General features: G+C 48.1%; 1 protein-coding gene across 1 annotated transcript; it reads left to right on the top strand.

The window, feature by feature from the left end:
- The first annotated feature begins 13,546 nt into the window (after window positions 1-13,546).
- Window positions 13,547-20,655, top strand: CLDN16 (claudin 16). Its single transcript, XM_009931670.2, has 5 exons — window positions 13,547-13,666; window positions 18,338-18,440; window positions 18,701-18,865; window positions 19,982-20,173; window positions 20,516-20,655. Exons 1-5 carry the CDS (start codon window positions 13,553-13,555, stop codon window positions 20,653-20,655), a joined length of 714 nt encoding a protein of 237 aa, XP_009929972.2. The 5' UTR covers window positions 13,547-13,552.
- Window positions 20,656-27,907: the final 7,252 nt, after the last annotated feature.

The following is a 27,907-nucleotide window of genomic DNA, read 5'->3' as shown; positions in this document are numbered from 1 at the left end:
CACTCACCATCCGCCTGCAGCTGCTGCCGCCACCCTGAACCCAGGCTTCTCAATCTACCACTTTAATCAGGATGGCGTGCCGTACACCTTCGCCTCGCTGGGTCCCTCTCCAAGGAGAAATCTCCATTTTTGAACTTCTCTGTGATTTACTAAGGCTGAGTGAACAAGGGGATTACAGACCAGGAAGCAGTGTCCTCTTCTCAGGCATGTATTTGTCCAGTTACTGCAGTTTCCCTTGCTCCTGCGTCAATATTCGAATGCTGACAGGTGGGACTCAGAACAGGCAGAGTGAGGAAATCTTGTGTCCTTCAGCAGGCCCGGCGAGCGCACGGCGTGGTCTTGGTGGTGGTGCCTGCCTTCACCAGGGGCTGGATGGAGGGGACCTTCAGCCTGGACCCGCCGTAATCCCAGGCTCTGAGACAAACAGGTGATAATTACTGATAAAGCTCCTTGCTGGAGGTAGGGATGGGGTTGTATTGTTTCGACACGGCGGTTTTCTGCGTTCTGATGACTTAGGAGATTTTGCTGGAGCTGCTTCCTGAGGTTTGCAGGCAGACAAACAGACAGGCTCGTGATTACCTGACCAGTGCTGTGCAACGCCGGGGGGGTCAAAGGGGAGAAAAACAACTGCAGTCTGCAAGGTTGGTTTGCGCTGAAAGCACTGGTGGCTGCTGGTCCCCAGCATCCAGGCAGCAGCGCTGGCGTGGTGAAACCCCTCCTAGTTACCTGGTAGCAAACTTTTCCTGTCGTGTCCTTTTTCACTTTTGAAGGAATTGGGGAGCTGTGAAACTGCAGCTGAAGAAATGGTGTTTTCCTGGGTCTCTGTGGACCCTGGTTTTATAGCTTCGGGAGTGAAGAAGAGGAAAGCAACAAAGTTCTCTTTGGCAACGCAGAGATAACAAAGTAGATGTATCTTTCTGAGTATTCATCAAGAACTCTGCTACAGGGAGTAGAGAAAGCAGCATGGTGCTGTCTCTTGGAGCCACTCCTTGGGAGGAACAATTCCTCGCCCGATGGAGAGGAAGGGCAGAAACCCGTGGGAACCTGAGGAGATCAGGATTAGGAGTGATGGATTTGATCATTGATGTCTGGGTAGTCATACGAGTCCGACAGTGTCCGTCTGCAAAGGAATGTGCAGTGTGCCCAGGCGCTTCAGAGCGCTGAACTGACTCACCCCTCTCCTGACCCTTCTGCCACCCCCCAGACAGATCAGGCAGCTCCTCGCTGACTCCTGCGGCTGAGGTCAGCTCTGGACAGGGGTACAAGTTCCAAAGACACTTATAGCAGGTTTAGATCCTTTGGCTACAGGCTCCAAGCAGCCAGGAGAGGGAACAGAACCTTTTTGTGTGGAAAGGACTTGGGATTTCTGCTGAACCTTCTAGGAAAGTACAGGGAGGAGTCCTGGGTGGCAACGATCCAATTACACTTGCACTGGGAAGGACATCAAGAGTGGTCTTGAGGAGATGCACGTCTCAGGCATGCAGGCATGTGCTGTATGATGTAGCACTCTGACCATGCTGCTGGCTCTTAGAAGGACTGCAATCCATGCCCACCCCATCCTTGGGAAAAGCCAGGCTTAGGGTGTGTCCTGGTGGCACCTTTGGGCCGGTTTGTGCCAAATCTGTCCATAGTGTGAGTCTGACTGCTCGGACATACAGTAAAACACCAGGCGACCTCAGTTTCTTCCCCTTCCAGAAGGGCACGGAGCTTAGACTGAAGACAGCCTTATTCTGTGAGGGATGCAGTGGGATTACAGTCTGCAGCTGCCTGGGGAGGGGTGCTGTGCTCCTGAGGGGCTGTACAGCCATCCCATTGCTCCTCTGCCCCTGACGGGTGCTGCCCTGGGCAGTGGTACTGAGTGAAAGCAGGACAGAGTGGCCTTGGGTCAAACCAAGTCGATGAAAGGCAATGCTGGGATACACACATGTGCTCTTGGACCTCCCGTAGTCCATGCTGGCTGCAGCATGAGCTGTGCCCCTTGCCTTTGGCACAGTTTCTAGGCACAGGTTATGTGCCTGCATCTTGCTTTGTCAAGTGGCAGCTTGAAGACAAGTTGCTCATGTCTCTTTGACGATTGAGCACCCCTGACAACTCACCTAAACACCTCATGCACAGAGTCACAGCTTCATGAACACCCAATTTATGTTTTGCTTTCCAGGGACAATTTGAAGTTGATACTTCTTACTCATGTTTCATGAAAGATTTCAAAACCCAGCAACTCTTTCTGTGGACATCACAAGGAATTTACAGAGCAAGATAAACACCGAAACTCCACTTTTCCCCTTCATCACTCATCAATGTTCTCAGCGCTCTGGAATTTGCTGAGAATTTTACAGCATCCCTAAGAGCATCAAGTCTCCTCTTCTCAACTTCCTTCCTTTGAGACATGAAATATCATCTTCGTTTTCTTTAGATGATTTTCTGCACTGGTACAATGGGCAAAATAAATCCTCTGTTTACTCAATAATCACTGCCTTTCCTCCTCTGCATAAGATTTTTTTTTCCCTGGAAGTCCTAAAGAATTTTCACTCTGGTTTTGCCTGTTTTTTCTGCCTGACTTTTGGGGAAATACCATTCCTTCAGATCATTAGTCTCAGCTGAAAGACCCGGGTTTATCCAAGGTGTCGCAATATCCTCTGTATTCTCTAGAATAAAGGCACTCCAGTACTGACAGCCCTTAGTGAGTGGCCTGTTCTTAAGTAAACAAGTGAGTCTTCATTTTTTGCCCTTTACAAAAGCAGGATCACGTGAGAAGAGCCATATCTATAGACAGTTACCGAAATCAAACTGGGGGGTTTTAGTCTGCGGGTAGACAGATTCCTCTAACTGACCATAGAGGTTGTCCTCATGTGCAACAGTCCTTGCTGCACTGAGCAAATGCTTAACACCTTGGTCACGTCGCTCCTCTGAGTGTTGTTATTCAGACAAGCAGAATCACTTCTGTACTCAGCAGAGATTTGTGCTCTGTGGGTAGCAGACGATACCTGTCTCCTTTTCTGGCAAAAACAAGCTTTAATGCTTGCCAGGACTTGCAGGTGAGCAGCCTGGCTTCCTCTTCTCTCAGACGTTTCTCAGGGCAGGTCTCACTGCGCCATGCCCTGTTATGGAGAGCACGGGACCGCGTGTGATCCTCTGTCCTGGTGTCTCCTAAAGCTGACCCCCAGGCTGCCCTGAAATCATCCTTGAGCTAAAACTGATGTATTAGGGGGAAACATCTCATTCTGATTATAAGTTATTATAATTACGGGCAGGTGCACAGGGCGGACACAGCTGCACGATCCTGGTTTCAGAGCAAAGACACAAGCTCCACATCTGGACACAAAAATGGGAATGGCCAGACAGCATCAGCCCAGCCTGCTCTTTCTGGTGGCAGCCGGTTGTAGAGCCAGGGTATAACACAAGCACATGGTGACACTACCCCAAAATGTGTTACAGCCCACCATGACCCATGTCTGAATATATCCTGAGCCAGTGCCAGTAGTTTTTACTTTAATTTTGCTCACTTGATTTTTCCTTTGTAAATTTGGCTGTTTGTTTTTTGAAACTTCTGGCACCTGCAGCGTCCTGCAGCAAGGAGTTTTGCAGGTTTACTCTGTGTTTCACAGGAAAGTACATGGTCTTGTTTCTTTTGAACCCTATGACTTGCTGTTTCATTTGATGTCGCCAAGGTTCTGGGGAAAAAGGGCAGACTGGTGGGACCACATGCATTTAGCTCTGGTTTACATTGTCTGGAAAAGCCCTAAAATGACTTTGTTATCTGTAGGCTGCTTTTTCTTCTCTCTCTCCCACTTACTCCCCCTTCCATCCAGGAGAAACACCCCTGCTGAACCTTAGCTCCAAGCAGTGTTTCGCAGGCAGCGCCCAGATGTCTTTGCCCACACGTCGGGAGGATCTAAGACAGCTGCAGATCTTCCCTGGGATTAGTCAGGATTGTGTCCGACCCAGTCTGCAGTTGAGGGGCAGACGTTGTGTTTGACCATGGTAGCAGCTGCAGCAGCCAAAGCTCACAGCTTGCAGGGCTGCAGAATGCAGCAGCACAAAAGCAAGCTTAACTCCTTGTCATCTGCTCACTACTGCAGAACTGCCATTCTGTACGGAGTTTTGAAAAAGGTTCTTGGAGAAGGCCTCCTCCAAATGATTCTTATTGCCTAAAAGGCAACAGGACAGTGAACAGCACCAAAACCAGAGCTTTTCCCTACACCCCTGAACTGAAACATCCATTTCCAGAAGGAAAGCTCAGATCTCCTCTTTGGAATTCAAATTTGTAGTCAGTGGAGGCAGGATCAGTTACAGGGACTGACTGGACCTATTTGATACTGACTACACGCAGGGAATATATTGTAAAAATTGGATTTATAATGGGCTGTTTGAATTAGTTCTTCTCAAATGCGAGGGGTCAGATACACCATAAACCTCTCTGTGTTTGGTCAGCAGACATGACCTGGAATTCCTAATCTGCTGGAGATAAACCAAGCTAATAATCAACCCTCCTCTTGCAGTCATTCAAACATTCATGTTTCCTCACTGGCTGTAATAAAGCTACAGTTTTGGGAGTAGTTTCCCTCTGCTTTAACATGATGGATTTCATCTGGCTGTAGTTAACTTGTGCCTGTATGTAGCACACAGAAGTCATGAGGCTGGAGGCTGGCTGAACTCCTGGCTTCTCCTCCAAACCACCCTCCAGTGAGGGTTCTGGAAGGCATCCATCATGTCTGCTGCCCGGTTCCTCGGTTTTCACCTGTTGCCTTTGGTTTTTCTCCCCTCCTGAATCAGCAGCCCACAAAATGACCGCAAGGCCAGAGACTGTCCCTCAGAATGCCCCAAAACACCGAAATACTTCTCATCTGTGAACAAGTGGTTTTGGCATGTGTAAAGCTGCATCATGTGTGTCATTACCCACAGCTCTCAAATCGCCAGGCTTGTCTGTGCAAGGCAGCAAGCTGCTGAGAAATAAAGGTGGTCCTGCATTCGGCTGCTCATGTGTTGTTTACCAAAGGGATACTGGAAGCTCTGATAGAGATTCCATGCACGAAACCCACCCCATGGAGGCCAAGGGATTTGACCCATACAGTAGAATTTATTTTGCTTTCAATTTTTCTATTTTAGGATTGTTCTTTCACTGGACATTCTGTACCAGAGGCCAGATAGAAAACAAAAGTCAGACACAATCAAATTAATGGAAACAATGAGTTTCACAGCACTAGAGAGGTAATAGTGGGAAAAGCAAGGGGTCATTAAACTTGCTTCTGCATGCTGTCGGTAGAAGGTAGCTCTATGTCATATCATCAACAAATGTCTTTCTCAAAATGTGTGAAATTAGTCATGGTGTCAGATGGTGGGACAGGCGTGGTGGGGCATCTAGGGAAGAGGTTCAACAGTGAAGCAGCAGGTGGAGATCATTCCTTGTTGGAGGGATCAACCACAAAGTGTGGCCACTTTCCCCACCATGTGCCACTAGGGCCAGGTGAGGCACAGCAACTTCTGGTGTTGGAGACCCAGGGCAGGAGAGGGGGAGCAATTAAGTGAGACCCAGGCCTGACTGAGAGGGAGGCAGATCCATGTGTGTGTGAGTGTCATACTCCATGCATGAGCCATGAGAGATGTGCACCAAGGTCCTGGAAAGATAAAATTCATCCCTGGTACCATCCATGGAAGAGTTTTGTAAGTGTGATTAGGAAAATATCTCTCAGCTCCTCCAGGGAATCTGGAGGACCAGTGAAGATCTAACCCTTGGCATTCAGCCATCTTGTTTGCTCTTACCATGTTCCAGACAGCTGCAAGGTCCTGGTCCTGATCCTCTAGGGACCAGTTATTGCAGGGATCACATTTCTACACATATCTCACGAAGTCTCTACCAGGGACTCAGTGATGGATGGTGTCTGTGCTCATTTCCTGAGGCTGGCAAGTGAAGAATCTGATCACCTTCAGGATCACCACTGAAAAGTTATATCTTCTCTGGGAGAGCCTCAGGTGGTTCTTCCTGAAAGGAGATGAAGGAAGGAGGGGACATTGGAATGATATAACAAACAGATAGAAGGAGGAAGAAGAGAGGATGCCTGATGACTAGATCTGAAGTCCTCCACAGGAATGGCTGTTAAGCCAATACTGAAGACAGTTGCCATCCTGAAGCCAGAGTTAACACCACTTATGTTGCTCACCCAGTGAGCAACTGAGCCATCAAGCTCAAGTTCCTGGGAGTCTGGTTTTGGGGCAACCTTTATGTCAAGGAAAAGCCCAAGCCGTAGTCAGCATTTTGGAGATTGCTCAAAGATTCCCATCACAGGATATGGCTATGTCTCACTTCTTTGTGCCTGGACCCCAACCTCTATCCATTTCCTCAGCCCTGATCACATGTCAGATAATCGGTGCTGGGAAGACAAAGGGGTCCTTCCTAGATTCAGGGTCCTTCCTAGAATGGCTCCGCCACGAACTACTGCAAGATTTGTATACCTGACAGTTCAGGGGCAACATAAAGGCTAGAAAATGAGGCTTTAGGTCCCTTTTGGGGTTGCTGAACTCAGTCCCATGCATATATTGCTAGGAATTCCTCTGCAAATCTATTTGACATAACCTTTTGGGGATGTACTTAGATACTGGAACAATTCAAGATACATAGATTACTGTGCTGTACAAAATCTTCTGACTGTCCAGAACCGGTGAACGATTGCTCAGCATCCTCATGGATGTGCTGACCCTGTACAGCCATCCTCCAGCAAGTAGGTGTCTCTGGAAAGTGAGAAGAGCAATAGGATAGAATTTTGAAGTCCTGATATTCAGTATGCTTCAGTCCCCTTTAAGACACTGAAATCAGAGCCATTTCTGATGGCTGCTGATCTCAGTAGCTGCTGCTGTGACACACGTGGCTGGATTTTCCATTGGGGAGAAGGGTAATTTAAAGACTTTCATGAAGTCTTTAAATGTGGGCCATTATTTTAGTGCCTATATAGGAATGAAACTCCTGAAAATCCTTTGCGAAGTGCAAGACCTATCTGCACTGGAAGCAGAGCTTGTGCATGCACATGTGTGCAAGGCAGAGGAGGAGAGAAGAGCTTCTCCCTGGGTTTTCTAACACACCCTTTATCGTTAGGACTGGGAGAGCACATTGGCAACCCAAGGTCATTATTTCAATGCCTAGAGGGAGTTTAAAATCCCAGTTATCTGGCTGGAGGCCAGAGGCTGGGATTGTTTGTGTCTCTTCTCTGCTCATGAAAACTCTTCCTTAAGCCCGATGCACACAGAGGCTTGGCTGATGGGTGATGTGGGAGCACTCGGGTGAGCCCACACCCTGTGCTGTTGACAGAGAAGGAGCAAATAGAGCCTAAGCCAGAAGCAGGCAGAGGGTTGGTCTCCTTTGGGAGAGCTCGGATGAGGAACAGCACATCTGCATAAAGAACAGAAAGGGAAACTGAGCCCTGTGTGAACCATGACCACCAGAGCAGAACAGGGACAGAACAGGAGAAAAAGGGAAAGAACATGCCGTGCTCTCCTCTCCTAGTGCACGGAAAGACTTTAATGGGGGGGAGAGGATAGGTCAGGAGAGAGGAGAGGAAGCTTCTGAAGACACTCCCTGTACAAACGCCTTAGGCAAGATGAGCACCGAAGGCTGGAGTCACCCGCTGTTGCCTCCTGTCCCAGGGCTGGGACTGCAGCTCTGCCGCTGTCTCCCTACTCCTCAGGCAGTTTCTGTGAAGGATTAGACTCCCCTTCCCCTTCTTCCCCCCTTTTCCTGTGTGTCTTTGTCCTCCAGCCAACAGCACAGCTTGGCTGCGAGGTGAAGGCAGCGGGTGATGAGGTGTACGTGACCCACGAAGGGCTCCGCTCACGCTGGTTTGCTCAGCGGCGGGGGCAGAGGCGTCCCTGCCCTGTCCCTGACCCGTGCGGAGAGAGGGCTGGAGTGACGGGGTGGCCCTGTGGGGGTCCTGGGGGTGTTTGCAGTCGGCTTCTCCCCCTTGCCGGAGCCCGGCTGTGCACAGAGCCCTGCCCGAGGGTCCGGCGCCTGGGGGGGGACAGACCTGCGGGTCACTGCGTCAGCTCCGGGCAGTGTTCAACGTGCAGCTTGGATGCTGGGTATTAAACAGAAAGGGACAGCGAGCGTGTGGTGAGCAGGTGGGCAGAGACCGATTTTAAGAGTCACAGCCCCAGAGGTCTGCAGGGAAACTCCTCACAGATCCCACACCCAGACCTGACCCACACTCACCTACCCAGGTCCCAAAACTGTCCCGTGCTCGTGGGCTGTGAATCACAGCAGTAACTGTCATTTCCCAGCCTCAGCTCTCAGCCCTCCTTGCCTTTTCATAGCAAATCAAACATCCTGTTACCAAACTGTGCATTTCTAACGCTGTAGTTACTTTTACCCCCTCCTCGATGAGTCTCCCAGAGGGCCTTTCAGCAGTCTCCGATAAGCAGGTTGCTGAACAGGAGCAAGGGGCACAGAGGTCTGAAGCGGATGTTTCTTGTGAAGTGAGTCAGAAGGGGGGCTGGATTGCAGCCAGGAGAGCCTGCAGGGTGAAGCGCACGTACGACAGCCCCTCTCACTTCGGCGAAGGTGAGCTGAGTTTCTGAGAAGCCGCCGCTGGAGCACAGACACAATGCAAACCCCTGCCACCACAGGACCTTTCTTCCTTTGCTTTTCTCTGGTACTGCGGGAAGGGCTAAATATTCACCCTGCTCTCCCTCCGCATCCTGCACAGCTGCTATTAGTGGCACAGACCTTGTGCTTCACTGTTTTATCACCTTTGCATCAGGGCACGGGAAAGTTCCGGCTCACGCTGGGAAACACACGCTTGGATGAGGACGACGCTGCTGGGACGTGGCAGGGCATCAACAGCCTCCAGGGTGCTTGGGGACGACAGCTATTCACTGGAACTACTGACGTGCCAAGAAAAGGTGTGTCTAATCCACTGCCCAGCTCCTCTGCCTATACACGCCTGCATGAAGCTGGTATGCAGCGACGGCACTGTGAGTTCTCGGTGGCTGCTTTCAGGAAACCCGAGTGGTCACGCATGTTTTCGCCGATAAGGATCTCACCGCGCCCATGCAGAGAGTGCTGCCCAGGTGTTCAAGAGGAGCGGGGCTGTGACTCCTTGCTCTCGATCTAAGGCACTTAGTCAGTGCCTCGGTTTCCCCAGCTCTAAAATGGGGTTAGTAATTCAGCATTGAATTAGGAGTTTCTCAGGTGTGGGATTTCATAGGAGCTATAAAACAAGGAAGAGAGTGCTGAAGAGTGGTTGCAGGGTACTTTGAGAGTCTGAAAAGACTGTAATGAAATGCTTATTTTATTAGTTATTGGAGTGATTGAAAGGACTGTTTTAAAGGAGTGTATGCAAGCACCATACCTGTGTGTATAGTATCCACACACATAGAGAGTTTTTACTTACCAATCCTTTAAGCTCATACCTACTAGAAAATGCCTTTGCTTTCCTATTTTCTTTTAATCCTATATATTGCCTACTTGTAAAGTCACAGATTGCTCACAAGTCTTGGTGCTTCCCTTGGGGTTACCAAGCTAACTCCAAGATAAATACTAGGTTTTTGTGACCATGTGAGCATGGCTGGAGTGGTACGTTACAGCTGACATTCACTGCTCCGTTATTCATGTGTGTACGTATCTCGTGTCCAAGGAGTACTGCTCTGGAGATGAAGACACTTAGAACCCATGGATGGTAGTGTACAAAGCAGGAAAATGGAGAGGGTACAGCCAGGAGGGAGGAGTGGGAAGAGTTGGACAGAGAAGCCCATGGAGTCTCCCACAGCAGCAGAAGAGCTCTTAGGCAACCCCCTCCCGAATGTCTCCATCACCTCTGGCTCCTGAGCCGTGCCAGTCAGACAAGTCCCTGGCCCTGAACACGACAGTCACACCACTGACTGCTTGCTGGCTTGCAGTTAGGTCCATATTTTGTGCATTAATGGGCAGCATCACCGCTTGCCTCTTGCTCAAGGCCCTCTGCTACACTATATATTACACACTGAGGAAGTAAAGGGAGGACACAACCCTTCCCTGCTCACAGGACTGCGACCTCATTGGGATGTTGCTGCAAGAATGGTTTTATAAGTAGACAGATGAAACCCAGCTATGATCCTCTCAAGAATGGTGGTAGTTTCTATCGCTCTCTGTAATATAATGACTTGCCTTTAACAGAGAGCCCAGACCACCTTGTGTTAATGAGTAATAAAAGCACTCGACCTGTAGTGCATTCATCTCTTAGCTGGGAGTGTGTGTAGAGGAGATGATCAGGCTGTTACCTTAGCAAAATTGTTCTGCATTAACACCATGCGGTTTAAGAGCCCTACCAAGGCCAAGCTCTGGTAATTAAGTATTAGGATGCCCTAATGCTTTTGTTAGTGTCAAAGTACTGTAAATGTTAGGTTAGCCAAGAGAATAAGACACAGCTAGCATACGTAGTACAGCTTTCAAATCCATCTGAAAGCTACACTGAGTCATGTCAGCCAGGTTTGAGGCTATACAAAGTCATCTTGGGAGCTTATTCTGGGAGAGCTGTTTCACAAAGCTGAGGGGACATCTGTCAAACTGAGCTAGGAAAGCAGAGCATGATGATAAACTGCTTCAGACTTTGCTTCATGAAGATGCTGACTAGTTTTAAATAAGGAGTATTAAACATGTACCTCATCAGTTTCTACTGAATAAGAATATTGTATTCTTTCTAGTAACTTCAGCAGTTACAATGGGACTGCTTGGAGACATGGGCCTAATGAATGATACTGGATTGGCCTCTCTGTCAGGTGGAAATCACAAACAATTTTCGTTGTGTTGCTCGCTCTGGAGCAGCCTTACACCAGGGAAAACTGGAGGATCCTGACCTGCTCTGCTGCAGCGGCCAGGGTGCTCCAGAGCCCTGAGCTAGATGCGAATGGCTGGTGTGAAGCCACTTCCCATCCCCGGTGACTCAGGGCCAGGGAAGCGCTGGCATCCTGCCGTAGGAAGGGTCCGTCGCCTGCCCTGCCCTGCCCTGCAGGGAGGGTGAACACCGGGAGGTGGATGGAGCTCGGACAGCAACACCAATTGCTGGGCATGCGGAAAATAAGCAAGACTTTGCCAGGACTGCGGTGACAGCTATGGAGAAATGGAGCAAAGCACAGGCAGCACGGGCACTTCAACATGCTGCCTTCATCCCTTAGCGGAGTTTACTCCCTGGGCTGACATGTATGGACATTTGATGGGCTAACCTGGAAGAACAGAGTAAGATGTGCCCATTACAATAGCTTAGAAACACCACTCCGGCTATTACCGTGGTGCTGCTCTTCCCCAGGAAGCTTTTTGCTTTCCACCTGTCACACTGCTATCAGGTGTGCTTTCACCGTGCACCAAATGTGGAAAAATGGCCCCATTCTCCCCAGCTGGACTTGTCCTCTCCGAAAGAGTCTTGTGTTTGGGTGCAGGACGGAATGAGAAGGCAGGGAGATCCATATGACTATAATACATTTCCTGGCTAATCCAGGCCCTGCTACTGTCAAACTCTACTCTTGCCACCTCTAACTACTTAATTCTGTTTGTGGGAAGGCTCTCAGATTTTCCAGGCCTTTTTTAAGCTCACCGCATCACCTTTTCTGAATTACTACTAATAACAACTGACTGGAATACTTTGTTTTGAAAAGTGGTGCAGCCACAGGTAAATTAATACAGTGCAAGACCAGTATAGGAAGATGACGCGTATTGTCAGTACCTGTCTTGTATCAATGCAATCTGCGTGTATGTGGCTAATGAAAGTCATTATCCTTTATGGGACCTGTGTGGCCAGTGTCATGTCCCTGTGGGTCAGAACTGTTGGAAACACAACTCTACCCTTGTCACAGAAAGCCATGAAGTGAAGATCATGGGTTTTTTTTTTTTTGCCTTATATGGACATATGGATATTGGAAAAATTAGCAGAAAGCATCATACCCAAATGACCATATCAAAACATGCGTCTGGCAGGGAAGGGAGAAGAAAAGTTCCTCACTCGTTAGCTTCTAAGAATGGAATTAGAAAACAGAGAGTAGAAAAGCTAGAGCAGCAGAGAGTCCTGCATATCCTGGCTTTTTGACCTGGGACATTTGTTCTCTAGCTAGTGTCTCCCAAAGCATGTGCTGAGGAAATCTTCTGCAGCGTGACCTCAGAGGAACAGAGCAATCCTAGGATCAAGGCAAAAGATGGTTAACTCTGACAGTAAAACCGCCTCGTGAGGTTATGACAGGAATTATACAGGTTATATCCTGTAAGAATATTAAACTTCTTATTGCTGTTGTATTTGGAGGGAAAACTCGAACAGAAAGCAAGAGTAGAGCGATTCTGTAAAAGTACCGATTGGCTCCATCTGGAGGTGACAGCTGAGATGACAAACACCATCAGCTTGGGCAAGCAGATTGCAAGCAGACCTGAAAGCAGAGTGAGAAGCTGCTTCTCAGTGCTGTGTTGAAGACTTGCCCGCTAAAGGCAGGTCTCCAGTCTTTTATGGATTCTCTATTCAAAAATAAAGCTCACTTAGGATGTGATGGGTTTTGTGCATTTGTGCCTTTGGGATAGGAGGAATTTCTAGTCCCGCTCCCCCTTGGTTTTCCTTGGAAGGTGCCCTGGAGCCCTACTGGGTTTCGCAGTGCTGCGTGAGGAGGCGTTGAGCGAGAAGCCTCCCTACAGAGGCCCTGACATTCTGTCCCCAGCAGCCTGTGTGACCCCTGCTCACCCAGGGAGTCCTGCAGGAAAACAGGAAGGTTGCAACGGCAGTAAGCGAGCACGCAAAATCCAACCAAACAAAATACCCCAAACTGGCATTGGCTTGAAACTATCAGGATTCTCACATGGGAACTGGACTCAGGCCATGAACAAATTGAAGTCCAGGGCATGAGAAGTATCTAAGTTTGGCTTAAATGCAGATTACAGAGCTCCATATCTGAGCTGGGATGGTTGTTGGTGTTGGCTCTGAAGGCCTATGACTGCTACCTTTTCCCTTCCCTTTCTAGTGACATTCCTGCATTGAACTAGATCATCACTGCATCAGAGACCAACAGGGTGGCCAAAGGGCCTGGGATCTACACCAAGATGCTGTATGGCTGGTCACTGCCAAGGCATGAACCACTGTACAGGAATAAACCTTTGTGTGCATGTGAGAACTTTTCTGTGTGTCCCTTAGCAGTGCTCAAAACTTCTGCCCTGAAGAACAAGCTTTGATTCTTTCTTTAACCCCTACTTTGCCAAAACCTACAATAATACCTGCTTTCCTTGCAAGTCCAGGACTCCAGTTACCTGCACGCCACTTCTGAATAACCCATTTCTCTTCAGCCAAGCATGACAAGAGCCTTAACCGTGCAGGGCGGATTGGCTGCAGCAGCTCCCGTGGGCACTCCCACCCTCCTCCCATCCCCGCTGCAGGAGACCGTTGCTCCAGTGGCCATCACCTACGGATGGCATCTGCAGGAGTGAAAAGTTTCTGCTGTTCATGGCCACTGAGAGAGGGTGGTGGTGACCTGGGACACTGAGGCTCTGCCTCTATCCCAGCTTTAAGAAGAAGGGCAGGGCACTGTTTTCCTCACCCCCTGGATGTGCTGATCACCTGCTGGCATGAGGTTTTTCCTCCAGTACGCGGGCTGTTTTTTTGCTTTTTTCTCCACTGGGTTTTTGATAGCATCTACCTGGACAGACTGCTGGATGGTGAACGCTGATGATTCCCTGGAGGTAAGATCGGGGTAAGGAGAGCCTGACACCGAAACAAACATGTTCTAGGGAGAGTTCGCTTCAAGGAGAGCCTGACACCGAAACAAACATGTTCTAGAGAGAGTTCGCTTCCCAGCATCCTTGCTCCACTCTCCTGTACTTTTTCCCTGTTGTGCTGGATGAAAGTGAATGAAAATGAAATGAATGACTCCTCAGGCAAGAGTAGGCGAAAAGTGGTATTTTGTGTAATTGTCTCTGCCAGACTTTATTCTCCAGACTGCTCTTACTTAGTAAGTTTAGGAAAGGTCTACAGGCTCCAAGTTTAAATGTGCATGAATTTGAATATGGTTGTTCTGCGTCTCCAGCCTGCGTGGATATTTTGGAGATGTTTCTAGTTCTGTAGGTCAGACTTCTTGGTGGAAAAGTCCAGTGTGTACACCTGTATTCTTCAAGTCTTTTTCTTAACAGCCTTTGAGCTACAGGGGGGAGCACGGGGCCTGGCATCAGATCCAGCACTCAAAAATACTTTCTTGAACTTGTGCAGACAATAGCACTCTGCTGTTAGAGAAAGGTATTGGCAAAAGTAAATTGCAAACAAGGGAGCAGAATGCCGCTTACAGGCAAGATGCGCCCCAGGGATTCCAGCCCCCAGCACTCTGTACTGCAAGTTTGTGGTTTTCTTCCCAGAGCAGCCAGCGCTTTCTGTACATTTAAGGGCTGCAGGTCCACAGTGTGGGAGTCTGCTCTCTGGCAAACTGGATACTGTATGCAGTAAACGTGAAACACCTTCCAAGACAGAGAGTTTGGCTGAATGCATCAGGAGGAAACTTTCTGTCTGCTATCCAGCACAGGAAACCAGAAGAGCTCCTCTGCACTCAGTGATTGCAATGCAACCTTTAGATGCACCACATCAAGTGATGAATTCTCTGAAGAAAGAAGGCTAAAAGTGACTACAAGAAAAATACCTTTTTTCTCTATGCCACATGAAATCCCAACAATCTGACTGCCAGTCACACCTTGGAAAGTGGTTGTAGGTACTGAGGTGGTCATAGATCCAGTGCTGTGAGATTGCTGATAGTGTGTCTGTTTAGTGAGCCTCTTTGCAGGGAAAACCCTGTGCACCCATTGACGCTGGCTGGAATATCACTCTGAATTCATCATCTTCATTTAGAGGATATCTTAGATTAATTTCAGGAAGTTGTGAATTGTTTGTAGTCAGCTGAAGACATCAATAAATTCAGAAAAGCCAAATGGATCCAAGATAGTGCGAAAAACAGAAGAGGGAAACCCAACCCCTGAGCAAAGTGAGTCTGGGAAAGAACCAGTCTGTTACCCTGAGGCTGTGTAACCTTGTCTTCTTGGCACAAAGGCACCTGTGAAGTGCTCCATTAACACCCAGTTTGGTTATTAGTAGCCACTGCTCTCACATTCCTGCTCCGAGTGTGAATACTAAATAATGGAGCAAAACCCCCCCAGCCTTAATACCTGACTACTGATCTCCTTAATGACCCTAATGACTCACTGCCTCCCTAAGCAGGGAGTGCAGGTGAACTGAACATGGCCAGAAAGGCGTGGAGACCACAAAGGCTCTTGTTTTCAGCTGGAAGAAGGGTAATTCAGACAACTTCGACTTCAGGAGAAAGGAACTCCATCCTCCCAGTATAGAAAGTGGCCTGGCTTTGGCTCTGGCCCCCAGCAGCCGGGGAGGACTAAGCCCTGGCTGCAGCCCCGCTCCCACCGCCCCTCGCCTCCCCTCCAGAAACAACCGACCCATGGCAGCGCAGAAAGCGGTTTGCGCTGGTGCGCTCCATGTGAGCATCAAGACAAGCCCGGGTCAATTTTTGCAGTACTTTGTGCTGGAAAAACCCCGTAATCTGCTTCCCAACAAGGCGCTGTATTGTGTACACAGCCCCTCCCTGTTGCAGGTGGATTAAAATTATTACCACTACTGTTAAATGCTGCCTGTTTTGCTCTCGTGCTGCGCTTGTAATCATTGCATGTTGGCATGTTTTTAGGGTATGGTAAAACACTGTGACTAACATCACTCACATGTTTGCCTTCTGCGCTTTCCCCAGAAGGGGAAGTGTGTGCTTGTTCTGTCATTTTTTTTGTATTAGAATTATTTTTACATTAATTATACATTATACATAGGATATAATTATATATATTACAGTCATTATGCAATTTATATTTTACATGCATATTTGTGTTAGGGAAAGCAGGTTGTGGCAACGTATTTCATAATCAAAGTGGGAGATGAGGAGGCTGGCTGTGGTGCTTAGCTCCTGGGGTAGTCCATGGCTGGGGACGTCCATGGCTGGGGCCAGAGAAACTGCAGTAGATTTGCTATGGGGTAAAGAGGTGATAGGGAATTAGTGCTACCAACATGGTGCATGGGTCCAGCCATGGGATGGAGAAATCCGTGCCCCACATGACGCCTCAGCCAGCTCTGCCCCTGTCTCATCACGGCTGTCTCATCTGCAGCCGTGAGTTCCTGTGTGCCTGAGGGGCTGTGCTGTCTGTGCAAGGGCAGATGCCCAAGGGTGGTTTGGGAACAGATTAACAACCAGAAGGATGAACAGTGCACAAAACAGAGGGGAACAAGGGATGGCCAAGGAGGTTATGAGGCAGTTAACAGAAACAGGAACAGCTCAGCAGCGGCTCAGGCCAGCCACAGGTCACCCCTCCAAAGTCTGGTCCCATCCCTCCTGCACCAGGCAATGAGACATTTATCCCTGGCTGTGCAGTGCTGCACAGAGATGGGCTGGTCCCTGCTTCTGCCCGTGGTCAGCACTAGCATGAGTAGGCGACAACTGCAACATCCCAAGAAACACAAAACACAAAGCTTTTTCTAATCTGGGAAGGGTGTTGTTTCACAAGCCAAGATCATGATCACAACTGTCACACCTAAAGTCCTCTGTTTGGCTTGGAGGCTGACAAAGCCTGAAATCCTGTTAGTCTCTTGATAAATAATTTGGATGAAGATGCTGCTTGTAAGATTTAAAAAAACAATACTAATGCAAGCAAGTAAGGAAGAAACTGAAAGTATCAGGTGAATACAGAGCAGTATGAATAAGCCTACGGTGGTTTGGGAGGAACATGAAATGATACAAATACAAGTGGAACAAAATGTAATTTAATAAAAATATGCTGATTTCAAGCACAGCCTGAACGGTGGTGAGTTAAGACAGAAGAGGAGCTGCAGCTGGATTAAGACGGTCATGGTAAAAACTTGCATCTAATATAAACATAGCAAATGGTTTATATTACACTGTTCTCTTGGAAAACACAGAATCAAGGAAACCAGGTTTTTCCAGCACTGCTTCTCATTTTTTTGTGATATTTCATTAAACCTGCCATGAAATTCTCAGAAATTGTAAGTAATTTTCATCTTCATGGAACAAAATGTGTAGATTGCTTTCATTCAAACATTAACAGTATCTTTTTTGCCAGTCTGAAGTAGCGAGTCACTTTTGCGCACCTTTACCCGCAGCGCAGTGTGGCAGAGCAGGTGTGCAGTTTGGCTCAGACATTGCACTGTGGAGAAAATATTGCGGCTGGCTATGGACTTCAAGACATCCCGAATGAGACTTTATGAAGTGGCTGAGATGTGGTATTATCTGCTTTGTGATTTACACAGTGCAAGCAAAATGAATTTATTGCATCATCCAAGCAACCCGGTCCCCTTCCCCTGTGTGAAACCCATTTCCCAGGACAGTTTCTCCGTCCATTAACTTCAGCAAGTGTCAGTGGCAGCAGCGGGGCAGGCTGGAGTTCAAAGGTGCACCGACATTAACTCTGCTTCTTGTATGAGCAATTCCAGGAATGTTTTAGAGGCGCTTGTTGCCGTATTTGCATTGGTAATGAAAATACCTCCCATATTAAAGTGATTTATGGAAGGCTGGGCTGGGAATGGTACCTACGGCTTTAGAACAGCGGAGATGATTAGCCATGATGCTACTGCAACGTCTGGCCGAGTCTGGATGTTTCAGCGATGAGTGTGGCTCGGGCACCTGTGGTCCCATAGCCAGCAGCACACCGGGAGCCCCAGGGCCAGGCTCAGCACTGGCGGCCTCCCATTTTCCAGCCAGCGATTACAGCCGAGTCGCTGGGGCCAGCCCTCCGCACGCGTCTGGAGAGGGGCTCGCATCCGCAGCTTCGCTCTGCAGCGAAGCACCCCTCCACCACGCCGCGGCCACCTCCTGTTGCTCCTGGTACAACACCTGCCCCGCCGGTCTTGCTCCCCTCCGAGCTGCTCCTTCTCAGCAGGAGGAGGGTGTAAGGGGAGCAAGGACAGCAGTCTCAGGTCGTCTGGTCCATAGCGCTGCCCAGTTCAGCCTAGATAAACATTTGGACAGGAGTGATCAAACCTGCTCTTAGATATCTCCCAGCAGCCACCCCCCAGCTCCTCCCAGAAATTTCCTTCAGAATTTTTATACTTACCAATAGGAAGGTTTTTTTCCCTAATGTCTAGTCTGAATTTATTTTGCTGTAATTTAAAACCATTAGCAGCAACAGAGAAAACATTGTCCTTGTTCTCCATCCTGCCACTTTTTTCTCCTTCAAGCTGAACAACTTAGATCTGCCATTGACATAACTGGACCAGGATTCCTTTTGAAGAGCCTAGTTGACCATCTGCTGTTCTGGGAGAAATATTAACTTGGGGTATTTTTTTCTCTTCTCAACCCACAGGTGAGTACAAAATGCCGTGGCCTGTGGTGGGAATGTGTCACAAATGTTTTTGATGGAATTCAAACTTGTGATGAATATGACTCCATTTTTGCCGAGCATCCCGGTATGTAAGAGTCAAATACGTTTCTACAAATGGTGGGAACACATGACTGTAGACAAAAAGAGCATCTGTTCTACTCAGTGACAGATAATTTGGTGCACATACATATTAGAGACATGTTTCGTTCCTCAGTGAGGTATTACTCCTAGGGGAAGCTGGAGAAAGCTTTGCCCCAGGAAAAAATGTTCCTGTGGGATCTGATCCCGTTGCCCACCTGCACTTCCATTCCTCCTGCACTAGAATGATCTGCTTTTGTCCTGCAGTGAAGCTGGTGCTGACCCGAGCCATGATGATCACAGCAGATATCCTGGCAGGGTTAGGATTTCTCTTCCTTGTCCTGGGACTGGACTGCGTGAAGTTCCTCCCCGACGAGCCACTCATCAAGCTGCGCATCTGCCTGGTGTCTGGAGTTATGTTGCTCATTGCAGGTATTCCCCCACTGTGCCCCCATCCTGCAGGTCGCCCTTTAGCAAAGTGGGGGGGAAGTTTTAAAGCCTGCTCTTATTTTGGGGAGAGGAGCTGGTGACTTTCTAGAGGGTAAACAAGGGGGAAGGATCTTTATTTGCTTAATTTGTGTGATATATCTTCCTCTGTTCACTGCCTGCCCCTAACAACACACAGTTGAGTTTCTCTGCTTTCATTTCATGCTTTGACCAGGTGACGTGGCTCTGAGTTGACCGACTTCCATTTACTGCCGGTTTACTGCAAAGAAGTCAGTGTTGTTGATAAAGCAAAGAGCCCTAATTGCTAAATGCCTAGAAATGCCCCGGCATCCTGGTTCAGTTCCTGGCTCTGCCACAGATTGTGTGACCTTGAGCAAGTCACTTCGCCCAAAATCTCTGCAGCCAATCTCTAATAAAAGGATAATAACACATCTGTCCCTCCTAGGTGATGAATAACCAATTGACTGAGGTGCTTTTCTGTTACAGCCAGTGGGAGAATTTTAAATGCAAAAATAAATAGTCTGCCAACTAGGTACCAAGTAATTTCATTTGATTTTATGCCCATATTGAGCATCTACCCCTGCTTCAGCATAAGCAGATTTAACACATAACTCACCCCAGCTACCAGGAGCACATGTAAAGCACTTCAAGAGGTTCTTTTAAAAAACCCCTGTTCACATCCCAAAGTTTGTCTGAAAAACGCTGTCAGAGTTCTGAAAGTCAGAACAGATTAGAAAATTAAATTCTTGAAGTAACTTTACAATAAGTTGATAAATGAGCTGAGAAGGGAGGAGCTGTCTGGCTTGTAATGCAGAGTCCTGGGCGCTGCCAGCCGGCACTGATGGTGTCTGTGAGTGCCGAGCCGTGCGGCACAGCCCCTGCCCGACAGCTCTCCAGCTGATACCAGTGGGAACCAGAGCGATTCTGCCAAAGCGACTGGGCTGAGGCTGAACAGGGGCCAAAAACGTGCAATCTGAGGAAAGTCTTCCCATCCTAAAGTCTGACTCAGCAGACAGCAGGCTGTGACTCCAGATGTTATGTTTGTGATCTCCTCGTGGTCCATCTGGGAGCTCTGTGTGGCATCGCCCTCCTGTCCTGCAGGTCTCCCAGGCATCACCGGCTCGATGTGGTATGCCATTGACGTCTATGTGGAGCGCTCCTCTCTGATCTTCCACAACGTGTTTCTGGGCATCCAGTACAAGTTTGGCTGGTCATGCTGGCTCGGCATGGCGGGGTCACTCGGCTGTTTCTTATCCGGGGCCCTGCTCACCTGCTGCATGTATCTCTTCAGAGGTGAGGAACCATAGCGGGGCTGAAACACAGTTCAGAGATAGAGCCATCGCTTGGGGCCCGCTGCTGGTACACAGGGTGGGGAAAGTCCTTCAGGGACATTCTTCAGGATGGTTGCTCATCCCCAGTAAGAATATCTTCAGCTGTGAAATGGGACTAGTGTTATTTCAGCAGCTCTAGAAAGCACATCAAGGTCTTCAGGTGGGAGCTGAGGTGTAACTATGACATACAATGTGTTATTATGGCACATCTTGGAGTGCTGTTTTCTCTGCATTTCAAGGCTTTGCAGTTGAAAGTCACCAAGCACTCATTAGCAGATCCTATTTCTCTCCCTGTGCCTCACAGAGACCAGCTCTGGAAGACTCCACTCTGCTTACTCCTTGAGGAAAGGCTATTCTTCAGCTGGGACAATCGTAACAAACGTGCATTTGCCATCCTCACAAACAGCTACTGCCAAAATGTATGCAGTGGACACAAGAGTATGAGGAGGATACAAATGGTCCAGAAAGAGCTCTGCTTTTATTTGTAGTGGATTGCACAGAGACCCAAGCTCCTGTTGTTGTGATACAGATGCAGTTAAATTTCAAAGATGCACTGTATGCTACAATGTTTGCGTTATAAGATCTTCAAAAAAACCCCTTCCTTCGAGAAAGTGACCTCTGAGAAGATCTTGCTGTAAGGATTCCTGTTGAGTGCTGAGGCTGCTTGCTTAAGCACGGATTGAAATAACCAACACAAACTCTTTCAGCGTTTGGCTCAATACTATCGACATGAGTAAGATAAATCAGCTGCTCCAGGATCAGACCTCAGTGTTCAGCATGAAGCTCCCCAAACTGTAAGACACTGTTCTGTGTCTGGCAGTGTGTCGACAGAACGTACAAAGCAGAAAATACAGGCGAAGAGAGGGAATGATCATCTGGCCAGCCTCTGGACCCTGTGCACCCAGCATGCGGGTCTGCTCCTCTTAAAGGCAGCTGGAGAGTTCAGCAGCAGACAAAGAGTTAAATGCCTGGTCCTTTCTTTGGCCCATGGACCTCCAAACTGAGGAAACACTCCGAATTCAGGTGCATTCTTCCCTGCAAAATACAGTCCTTCTCAGTAGGTGTTAAAATGTACATTAGGGATGCACTAGACTCACTAAGATCTGGAAATTGCCATCTTGTTTCTGCTTATTAAAATTTTGCCTGGACAAAGACAAGTGAGTGAAGACCCAAGATCTAGCCTTGTGTATGACAATACATCTACACCAGTTAGAAATTAGGATAAATGATAGTAAAATCTATTGCCCATTTCTATCAAAAGATATTTAAATCTGGTTCAGGACTGCTGTCCCCTGCTGCAATGCGGGCTGCCATAGGCTGGATGAGGATAAAGCATCAGCTGTGTCTTTGCTAGGGTGTGGTTTAACACATTCCCTAAGGATGGATGCAAAAGTGCTGACAGCCCTTCCATGCCTTTGAAGGAAAGAGAAGCTGAGACACAGGTTTTCTTAGGGTTGGTAGGAACTGCCCAGATCCAGTCCTTTCTACCATGGGCACCGCATAATGTGGTCATGGGCACCAGGAGTTGAGAAAAGGCTCTCAGCACAGAGATATACCTGTTCAGGGGGAGTGGAGAAACAACCGTGGACCGTCAGGAGGGTGTGCACAGCCACGGGTGCTGAGGCTCCACCAGACATAGGTTTCCTCCACTGACTGCTTGGTGGGGAGACTGGATGGAGAAATTCCCTTCCTTCCCCCAGGCAATATGAAGTGAAGCCTTATGTTATGAGGGTCAGAGGGAGATGGGATGGGTGTGGATGGAGTGGGCTGTGTCCCAAAGAGCACCTCTGATAGCCCCTACGATGGAAGATGAGGGACTGAGTCCTCTCATGGATTATCCTGGAAGCAGCATCTTGTGCTGGAGCACAGAACTGACCAGCAATGGTAAAACATAACCCAATCCTGACATGGCTCCCAGTCAAATAATGCTCAGGCCCAGGGACAGACAGGACAACAACAGGTCCATATGGCTTTGCTATAGGCTTAAGCACCTCTGAAAGGCTCAGACCATAAAGCAACCATCCCAGCAAGAGCCCTTGCAGCAGTGCTGCTACCCAGGCAAGAGAGGCTTCGTGCCTGCAGAGTTCATGCTGGGTTGGTTGGCAGACATTTATGTTAGCTAAACTAAAAGCAACTTATTGCCAACTAATGAGCTATATTGAACAGATGTAAACACAGTAGGAGAAGTGATAGAGTCTTTTTTGCAAAGTCCCGAGAGACAAGCAGTACAAGAGTTATGAGCCATGTGATAAATTCATGGATTGTACCAAGAATGCACAAAGAGATCTGGAGGAGACATGAATTTCTGCCTGTTATTGCAGGAAGATGCATTCAAAGGTTTTTTTTTAAAACTTTTTCACAGTCACATCAGAAACATGTATTTGCTGTGGGGGTTTTGGGGTGGAAAAACTGGAGCTGGTATGCCATGCCAGGGGAGGGAAGCTCCAGGGACGTGTGTGGGTCTGGTTCCTGGGCTGTGCCTCAGCTCCACTGCTGCTCCAGGGACACGCTGGGAAGGAGACAGAGGGTGAACCTGCTGCAGAGGCAGAGCCGTACTCTGCCACTGCTCTGATGCCTGCATCCCTGCTCCTCCCCAGGGAGGCCAACGCTGCCTCGGCCTCCCCGGGGAGGAGAGATGCCCCGACGCAGCGGGCTGCCCCAGCCTGACTCACCCAGCACAGAGACGCTCCCTGGGAGGAGGAGGTGAGCAAAGGCATCATCACTCCGACCAAAATCCTGAATCAAATCTTTCCCAGACTATGCAGCCAGCGTGTTAACCCTCACCACTAACACTCAGGGACACCCGCCAGCCTCTTGTTACTGTTTTCTATAGCTCTTCCTGAGGTATGAAGATTATCTCTTGCTGGGACGATTTATTTCTTGTTTAGTAGCAGAGAAATAGTTTGGGATAGGCTGCCAATGCAGGTGTAATTGCAGGTGTCACACCATCGATTTCTGTTCTTTTTCTGCTGTAAGCTGCAGCTGAGGAGACTTCTGGGCCTTTGTCCTAACGGTCTTCAATTTGTTTTAAGGTGGTGGGAAGGTTTTGTGTCTTGCAACGCATGTGTCACATCCAGCAGTGGCTCAGTGGACACTGTGGGATGTGGACACAGGGTGTATGCCCTGGTCAGGGGTGAATGCAGAGAACCAGTGTCAGAAGTCCCTCCAGCCCTGTGCTCCTCCTGGGGAGGCAAATAAGGCACAGGTATGCCCCAAATACTGCCTTAACTCGGGGTGCATCATCCTCAAACACCCATGTATACAAAGAAAGAATGCTGCATAAACATTTGTAAGCCTTTCCCTTCTTCAGTATCTATGTAGAAGAAGAGTTAATTCTTCAACCATGCTCCTGTTTTAGCCGCAGTCTATGATAACTTCTAAGCATCTATCTCCTGCACAAGAGGACTAGGAAAATGTCACAGCAAGCCTTAGATTTACCAGGTTAATATTTTGTAACAACCAGTCCAATGCTGCATTGCTTCATTATTCAAATCCTGCTGACAGTCTGTCTGATGTTTTGATCAGTTGTTAATATTTAATTGTTAATTCAGTGTTTGATTTACTTCTGACTCTGATTTCATGACTGCAGTATTCACTCCTCATTCGCTCTTTATCATGCTACCATGCAGATCTATTTTAGTTCATTGGTTTATTCATTAGGAAGAAACCTCCCAGAAAGTACATGGGACTCATTTCTTCTTTCAAAATTACAACCAGTCCCTAAGGCTAAAGATGTGGCAGGTGAGCTCAGGTATCAAGGTTTTCCCTAATAACCACCTACATCCCATCCAGCAGCAGCTCGCTGTCCAGGAGTGGGGTCGGGCATGACAATAGACTGGCTCTGCCTTTCTGATGGCCATTGATGGCTTACCAAAGCTCTTTGCTCAGATGCAGTTTCCAGCCGAGGTCCAACATTTAATCCTTCAGTCCCAGCAGCCTTTCAGCCTTCTCCAGATTTTCACTAACTTCCAAGGAGTATTTTTGTACTCTTTGGCATCTCGGTCTTGTTGCTTTCTTTCCCAGGGTATAGGCAGAGTCAAGTACTTTGCTGAGACCTGGGGCTCTCAGGGTTCCTCTCTGCTGTGCCTGCCCCATGGTGTCTCCTGGAACTCGGGGCTCCTCAGGGCCATCTCCACTGACAGCACACAGCTCGGTGCAGCCTGCCAGGGCTCTGGCTGCTTACAGGTTATGGAAAATAGCAAAATTGTGTTGGTAAGCTCTTTGCTAAGTTGATTTCATGCCTCACAGATAGGTATTGATTTCCCGTTTTGATACACACAAGTGAGAGAGAGAAGAAAACAATGGCATCTGCAATGGCTGTCCTTTTCTGCATGCAATATTTCATCCTCTCACTACCTCAGTCAGCCTTGTTCAGAAGGGCTCTTAATAACTCTGGCCCTAGTTAGGACTCACGCTTACTGTGACCTTGTGAACTAGTCTGTCTCCTACTGCAGCTGCATGAATATTTTCCAAAGTATGGATTTCCCTCCTTTTCACACTCTTTGTAATGTGATTTTTGTGTGAATTCAGTAGATCCGAACAATTATTTTCAGTAGATGAGAATGTTACTTCACATTTCTGTTTTCCTTACATATTGTAACATTTTTGAGATATAATAAATGCAGTTGTCTTTGAGCGTCATGTTTCTCTAACCCCATGTCCAAGTCTTGCCCAGAAAGGTGCTTTTTGCAGGTGACGTGCTCTGACTCCTGTGAGGGAAATCCCTGCTCTCCTGGAAGGACACACAGAAGGCAACAGCAAGAATAGGACCAGCCCTTGGGAAAGTCGGGTGCAATTTTGGAGGCTGCCCAGACATTTCCTGGTAGCTGCAGCCCCCTGTCCCCAATGCACACCTGCAGCAGCAGCTCTGCAACAGCTGACAGACCTTATCCCAGCTTCACCACATCTACTTATAGTCATTTTATAAACTTCCCAAGACAGAAGGATAAAATTCCACCCAGAAACAAGGTTTTCTTGCTCAGCTGGGTCTGCACCTCCCCCAGTTTGATCTTCTGCATCTGTTAAATATTGTGGGAAAGCAATTAATGACCAAAATATTCTGTCCAAGCACTGTTACAGGGAGCGGAGGACAATTTTCTCACAGTAGCTCTTGGGTCCTTGCTGTAAGATGCCTTTGAGCAAGAAAGGAAAGAGCTAGACTTGTGCTATCTAGTGACCCAAACAGAGTGAGCATCTGTCCCCAGGCCCATCCTCTTCCTCCCTACAAAAAACCTTTTAGCCCATAATCATAGAATCATAGAATCATAGAATGGTAAGGGTTGGAAGGGACCTTAAAGATCGTCTGGTTCCAACCCCCCTGCCATGAGCAGGGTTATCCTCCACTAAACCAGGTTGCTCAGAGCTCCATCCAACCTGGCCTTGAACACTGCCAGGGTGGGGGGATCCACAGCTGCTCTGGGCAACCTGTTCCAGTGTTTCACCACCCTCATGGTGAAGAATTTCTTCCTAATATCTAATCTAAATCCGCCCTCTTTTAGTTTACAGCCATTCGCCATTGTCCTATCACTACACACCCTTGTGAAAAGTCCCTCTCCATCCTTCCTGTAGACCCCAGAGTCTTCAGATGACAATAAAATACAGATTAATGAGAATTTTGCTCTATCTTGCCTGAGGGCCAGTTTATGGCTTTATTATTCAGCTCTTGATGTGTGGACGTGAAAGTCCAGCCGTGCGCCTCACCACGTTCCCTTCGTCTTCTGCTGCCAGATGGTCACCAAGCAATTAGCTCCTCTGCACTGCTCCTGTTTCCCCCTCCCAAGGCTTACTGACAGCAAGTTCCCCTACAAATAAATCTGCCTTCTAGTGTTTTCTGGGTTTTCCTAGAGCAGTTTGCCATTTCTTCTCAAAGTCAGCAGGAACAGATGAGTGGCAGCCAGAGGGTCACAGCAGAACAAGGTGCTTTTCCAAGGTGGACCCTGTTCCTATGGTGATGAATTATAAATAAATGGCTCATCTTGCCTTATAGCTCTGGAAACATAAGTCAAGCTGCATTAACTGCCCTCATTAAGGGCTGAGGCCCTTAATGCGTAAGATACCAGGCGAAATCTCTGCTTTTGTAACAATGTGAACACAGATCTGGAGAAGCCTTGTCCATTCAGCTGGAGCACCTGGGAGCAAGGGGGCAGGCTGGGAGAAGCAGCTTTCATAGGCTGGTATGTCAGTGGGGCCATCCCAAATACATTTGTAGAAGGAAGGAACCCATCCTTCTCTCCATTTCAATGATTAGGGAGCCAAGGACCAGGGCAGTGCCCACTGAGTCCCATCTCAGGGTATCCTCCTTCCCCACCCCAAGCCAGCATCAAGGTCAGTTTACGCACCACCCCTCCTCCCCCCCCCCCCCCCCCCAGCAACCCTCCACGACCTCTTTTTTGCAGATGGCTCCTGGTCTTCAGCAGTTTTTGGAAGTGTCCATGGCTCCCATTATGTTGCACAAGTACTACAGCACACAGGTTCTTCCACTCTGGTGACTCCAGCTGGAGCCTAATTTTGTGACAGCCACTAGCTTGCTTTACTGTATGCCGCTTGACACAGTTTTGATGGAATAATTTTACTCCTTTTGTGAAGAACTAAAGCACCCCAGACATGAAGCTGAAAGCACTTGAACGCAGGCTAGCAGCATGGAAACACAAAACTGTTCCCACGAATGTTTCTGCAAACGCAGCAGCCTCCTGGGTGCATTGATGAAAGCCTCGCTTGCCCTCTGTTGGGTGTCTGGGGAAGGATCTGCCGCCTCTGCAACGAGTGCCTCTTGCTGGACCTTGTGTAAGGGGGATGCGGAGTTATGGAGGCGTTGAAACCGGAGCAGTCCTTGCTTGTTAGCCTCTCCAGCCATCTGATTAGAAGGTGACATTCAATGAAATTAAAGGCAGCAATTTATTTAGAGCCAAACAATTAATAAGTGTGAGACAGTAATGTTTTATGCAGCATATAATGGCAGGCAACCTGTGGAGTTCGCTTCCATGAAGGGGTCACTGAAGCAAATGCAGTGTGTAGGTGGGAAGGAAGTGATGGCTGATTTAATGCCCACTAGCAGGCTACGCAAGCTGAAGTGACAAACATAATCAAATCTCATGCTTCAGGGCATAAATTGAAGGGGTTGAGTACTGGAAGAAGTTATGTATATAAAAGATCTGATCCTGAGAGGTGCTGATTACCTGCAATTCTCACTAAGTTCAGCCAGTGAAAGAACACTCAGGAATTGCTTGACTTCGCTGGTTGAGACAGTACTTGTTAATTTTCCTTATTAATAAACTCTGTAATATTTAACCTGCTGGCACAAACATTCATTTTGCTACAGTAGCATTTATTTCCTTTCACACAAGAGTCAAACATTAAAGCTGCTTCTAAAATAAGATTTTACAGAGATAATTTGCAGTGGTGCTGGCAGAGAATTTGTCTCTCAAAATATGCTATAATTCTTTATCCAGTGAAGGTACTCATATAGCCTCATTATGAGAATATGTGACCACTTCATAGCCTTCAGAGGATTTATCTTCCCAGTTTCCTTCCTGAGCGGGGGAACTGGTACTAACCCCACTAAACAGGTGGGGAGCTGCTCCACGAGGCAGGCTGTGGGCTTCCATTAATCCCTAAGATGGACCCAGCTGCCCACTTTGACTGTGAGCTCGTGGCTCCACGGGCATGCAGTGCATGGCACTAGGTGTGACATTTACCT

The sequence above is a fragment of the Opisthocomus hoazin genome, chromosome 4 (assembly GCF_030867145.1).
Source record: "Opisthocomus hoazin isolate bOpiHoa1 chromosome 4, bOpiHoa1.hap1, whole genome shotgun sequence".
In the NCBI taxonomy this organism is placed as follows: domain Eukaryota; kingdom Metazoa; phylum Chordata; class Aves; order Opisthocomiformes; family Opisthocomidae; genus Opisthocomus; species Opisthocomus hoazin.
The sequence above is the reverse complement of the archived record's forward strand: the minus strand, read 5'-3'. Positions and strand labels throughout refer to the sequence as shown.